The 4,277-nt window shown below is 35.4% G+C and overlaps 1 protein-coding gene and 1 pseudogene across 1 annotated transcript; one reads left to right on the top strand and one right to left on the bottom strand.

The window, feature by feature from the left end:
- The first annotated feature begins 293 nt into the window (after positions 1-293).
- On the top strand, positions 294-1,503 carry LOC140861087 (acetylserotonin O-methyltransferase-like; annotated as a pseudogene).
- Positions 1,504-1,759: 256 nt separating this feature from the next.
- Positions 1,760-3,780, bottom strand: LOC140861086 (uncharacterized). Its single transcript, XM_073264088.1, has 6 exons — positions 3,598-3,780; positions 3,491-3,547; positions 3,275-3,392; positions 2,708-3,185; positions 2,088-2,172; positions 1,760-1,996 (listed from the first exon to the last, which is right to left on the bottom strand). The coding sequence occupies exons 1-6, from the start codon at positions 3,778-3,780 to the stop codon at positions 1,760-1,762; spliced, it is 1,158 nt and encodes a 385-aa protein (XP_073120189.1).
- Between the last annotated feature and the right edge of the window lie 497 nt (positions 3,781-4,277).

The raw sequence follows: 4,277 nt of genomic DNA, 5'->3' as shown, positions 1-4,277 counted from the left end.
TCAATTTTAGTTCTGCACGTTCTGATTTTTGGAAATTTCAGTCTTTTCTTCGAAAATACTTAAGTGACACTATACATGTCAGCCCACATCAGCACTGTATTGGTGGCACAGCAGCACTACATCGGAAAAAGGACTAAAATTTTCGAAAAAACAAAAAACAAAGAAATATGAAAATATATAGTACTGAAATCTCAAAGAGACAAACATACATGACCAAAAAAACAATTTTTCATTTAGTTTATTCAAAAAATGTTGTTAAGAATTTGACCGAGTATTTAGTCATTTGTTTAATAATGCAGAAGATTTCAGTAAGATACGGTATAACCATACCGAATTTTTCGATACAGTAATGGTATGAAATTAATAAAAAATTTGGTATATACCAAAATATCGAAAGAAAAATAATATATAAAAATTTATAATATTTTAAAAAAATAAAGTTATATGTGTTTGCTTTCACTCCAATGGCAGTACTCAAATGTGCCATCAAACTCCACATCTCTTACCGTGGAATGCCACAGCGGATTCATCACTCTCCTTGGGTTGTCTCTGGCTCTGCGCTGCTCCCCCTCCGCCCTCCACCGTATTATGAGATTGATTCACCATGGTTTCTTCAAGCAAACTCAAATGATTCAAGGCCAAGAATCATCCCTCTTCTACACCCAAACGCCGAAACCTCGGTTCGTGTTGAAAGATGGCATGGATGCTTTCATCTCAAGACTAGCCCGATGATGCTCACCCCATGGCACGGCTTGAGCGGACGCTCTTCGCTCATGGCGGGGTCGATGCGTGGGAACATGCGGCAGCCAATCCTGATCATACTAAGATGGACAATGATGCAATGGCTTGCCATGCAAGGGTGGTTGTGTCCGCAATCATCGAGCATTGTCTTGAGAATGACATTCAAGGATCGAGCGAGTCCGTTCCCTGGTGGATGTTGGTGGCGACAATGAGACAGCTCTTAGAAGCTTGGTGAATGCTTTCCCATGGATTCGAGGGATTAACTACGACCTCCCTCACGTCCATTTCTCCACGTTATGAAGGTGTGGAGCATGTTGATGGGTACATGTTCGAAATGGTACCCAAGGGTGATGCAACATTTCTCATGGTAGGCATTTCTACACCTATCAATAATTTTTTTGTACATATAACTTACTGTTCTATATGTTCATGTTAATGTATGTAGTGGGTGCTACACGATTTTTGCGACAAATAATGCATTTTAATATTAAGAAATTGAATGGAAACCATTCCTAAGGACTAGGAGAAGGTGATCATCATGAGGGGGTGGTCAGAGAAGGCGAAGGGGTGGACGATGAGTACAGCGAGGTTTGCCTCGTCTTGGACATGGTGATGTTGGCTCACTTCGAGAGAGGAAAGGAAACGACTGCTAAAGAATGGAAACACTTGGTAAATGGGGCTGGTTTTAGAAAATACACCCAGAAACATATCCAAACTATTGTATTTTCTAGAAGTTTATCCATGATGGATATCATGAGATGACAATGGTGGTGTATGATTTGATAGTATAATTATCTAGTATCTGAAGACGTTAGATTGTTTTGCAAAGAAAATAAACTTAATTTTATTGATATTGAAGTCCTATGTATACAACTAACTTGACATAGACTCAAAAACTTAAAATTAAAATACCAAAAAAAATATGACTCTTAAATATTCTAAGATACTAAATTAATTAATAAAATAAATATCTAGAAATTGATGGTCAAAATTCTGACTTACTCCAACAATGCCTTCCTTAAATCAGATTTTCTCTTGACTCCCAAATTTGCAACATTTCTTGAAAAAAAAGAGTACCAAGAGATTTTGTTAAAACATCAGCAAGTTGTTCATCGCTTCGACAGTACTCCACTTTTATTTCTCTGTCATTAACAAGTTCCCTCAAGAAATTAAAATGAAGACGAATAATGACAAGTTCCCTCAAGAAATGAAAATGAAGCCGAATGTTCTCTGTTTTTCCATGTAAAACAAGATCCTGTGAAACCGAAATGGTTGAAATATTGTCACAAAATAGTGTTTTTGGACCATTTTTTTTGAACATCAATATTTCCAAAACTCCTCTCAACCACATAACTATCTGTATAACCAACAAGTTTGATAGAAACTTGTGCTTCATAGAAAATTCCATAATCAATCGTCTCTTTAATATACCTAAAATTTTTTTGCTGCATCCCAATGATTTGAGCAAGGTTTTTTCATAAACCTACTGAACAAACTTACCGCGTACATTATGTCGGGTCGAGTAGCGGTAAGATACATCAAATTCCCAATCAAGCTTCGAAATATGGTTGGATTCACAATCATTCCTCCACCTTTCTTACTTAGTTTCAAACATGTGATGCATGGACTTAACACAAGATTTAATTATTTAAATGCTCCATCTTGATTTGTTTTAAAATTTCAGTTGCATACTTCTCTTGAGAAATGAATATCTCTTCCTTCGAGTGTTGAACATTAATACCCAGAAAATTATGCAACACTCCCAAATCAGTCATGTCAAATTCATTAATCATTGAGAATTTAAAATCCATTAATATCTCCAAATCATTACGGTGAAAATAAGATCATCAACATATAGACTTACAACCATAACACCTTCATTTGGATTCTTTTGATATAGAGAGTATGCTCAAAAGGACATATTTCAAAACCAAATTTATTGAAACAATCATTAATTCTACCATACCAAGCACGGGGTGATTGCTTCAACCCGTATAATGCCTTCTTGAGTTTGAACACTTTATATTCCTCACCTTTTTTAACAAATCCAAGTGGCTGCTCGAAATAAATTTCTTCTTGAAGATAACCATTCAGAAAAGCTGATTTCACATCCACTAGAAACAATTTCCAAAAATTTTGGGCAGCAAGTGAAATAAGCAACCGAATTGTATCAAGTCTAGAAACAGGAGCAAATACCTCATTGAAATCCTCGTCTTCTTTTTGCTTGTACCCCTTTGCAACCAACCTTGCTTTATATTTGTTAAATGAACTGTCTTGATTGGTCTTTGTCTTGAAAATCCATTTCACACCAATTGAATATTTATGCAAAGGCAGAGAAGTAAGCTCACGAGTATCATTCTTCTCAATAGACTTGATTTCTTCTTTCATAGCTTGATTCAATTTTTCTTCCTTTGATTCTTCTTTAAAGGTAATTGGATCTTTTCCTGCAAAGAATACCTGATTTGTTGCATTAATCTCATTTGTTTCATAATAAATATCTCTCAAGTTCCTTGTTCATATTTTCTCTGTCAACGGTGAATCTTGTGCATGTCTGCTTTCTCCATCATTTCTATTATCATAATTTTGATTAAATGCTTATGAATCTTCTTCTTCAAAAACAAGAATCTACATATTTGATGAACTTGAAGAATCTGAAAATCCATAAGAAGCATTTTCATCAAATCGAACATCCCTGCTAACCACAATATTTTTTTCGGATTGTAAAGCTAGTAATCTTTAGTCCTCTCACTGCATCCATTGAAGATGCACTTTTCAGCCTTATCATCAAGTTTAGTTCGCAAAGAATCTAGAATATGTTGAATAAGCAATACAACCTAATGTTTTCAAGTGACTAACATTTGGTTTCTTTCCATGCCAAGCTTCATTAGGAGAAGTGTTTTGCAAACTCTTTTTGGGTGACCTGTTGATTAAATAAACATCACACAAAACTGCTTCAGCCCAAAACTCAGCTGGCATGTTCTTTTTCTTCAACATGCATCGGACCATGTCCATGATCGTCCTTTTTCTCTGCAATTCCATTTTTTAGTGGGGTATATCTTGTTGTCAATTCATGTCTAATACCATAGCTTTGACAAAACTCCTCAAATGAAGAAGATATAAATTCTCCACCATGGTCACTTCTCAAATTTTTTGTTTTGATGACCGGCAAGCTTTTCAACTTGAACTTTGAATTTTTTAAAGCAAGAAAGTGCATCGGAATTTTCGTTGACAAAATAGACCCAAACTTTTCTTGTATAATCTTCAATAAATAACAAGAAATATTTGTTACCGCCAAGAGATGGAACTCAAATGGGGTCGCAAAGATCGGTGTGAACAAGCTCCAAAAGTAATTATGATAGCCAATTTGATTTAGATGGAAATGACTCTCGGTGTTGTTTTCCAAACTGAAAATCTTTACAAACTTCACTTATGGCATCAATATTGGGCAATCCTTGAACAATGTCTTTGTTTGATAACTCGCTCAAACTCCAAAAATTGAGGTGATCAACAAACTTGTCATGCCATAACTTGGAGAC

The sequence above is a fragment of the Henckelia pumila genome, chromosome 4 (genome assembly GCF_033568475.1).
Source record: "Henckelia pumila isolate YLH828 chromosome 4, ASM3356847v2, whole genome shotgun sequence".
In the NCBI taxonomy this organism is placed as follows: domain Eukaryota; kingdom Viridiplantae; phylum Streptophyta; class Magnoliopsida; order Lamiales; family Gesneriaceae; genus Henckelia; species Henckelia pumila.
This window is presented reverse-complemented; position numbering and strand designations above follow the sequence as displayed.

Coding starts and splice junctions, on each gene's coding strand:
- LOC140861086 (XM_073264088.1), bottom strand. CDS start 3,780: ATGGAATTGCAGAGAAAAAGGACGATCATGGACATGGTCCGATGCATG. Junction 3,548..3,597: donor GGCATGGAAAGAAACCAAAT/GTTAGTCACTTG, acceptor AACATATTCTAG/ATTCTTTGCGAACTAAACTT. Junction 3,393..3,490: donor GTGCATCTTCAATGGATGCA/GTGAGAGGACTA, acceptor ATGGATTTTCAG/ATTCTTCAAGTTCATCAAAT.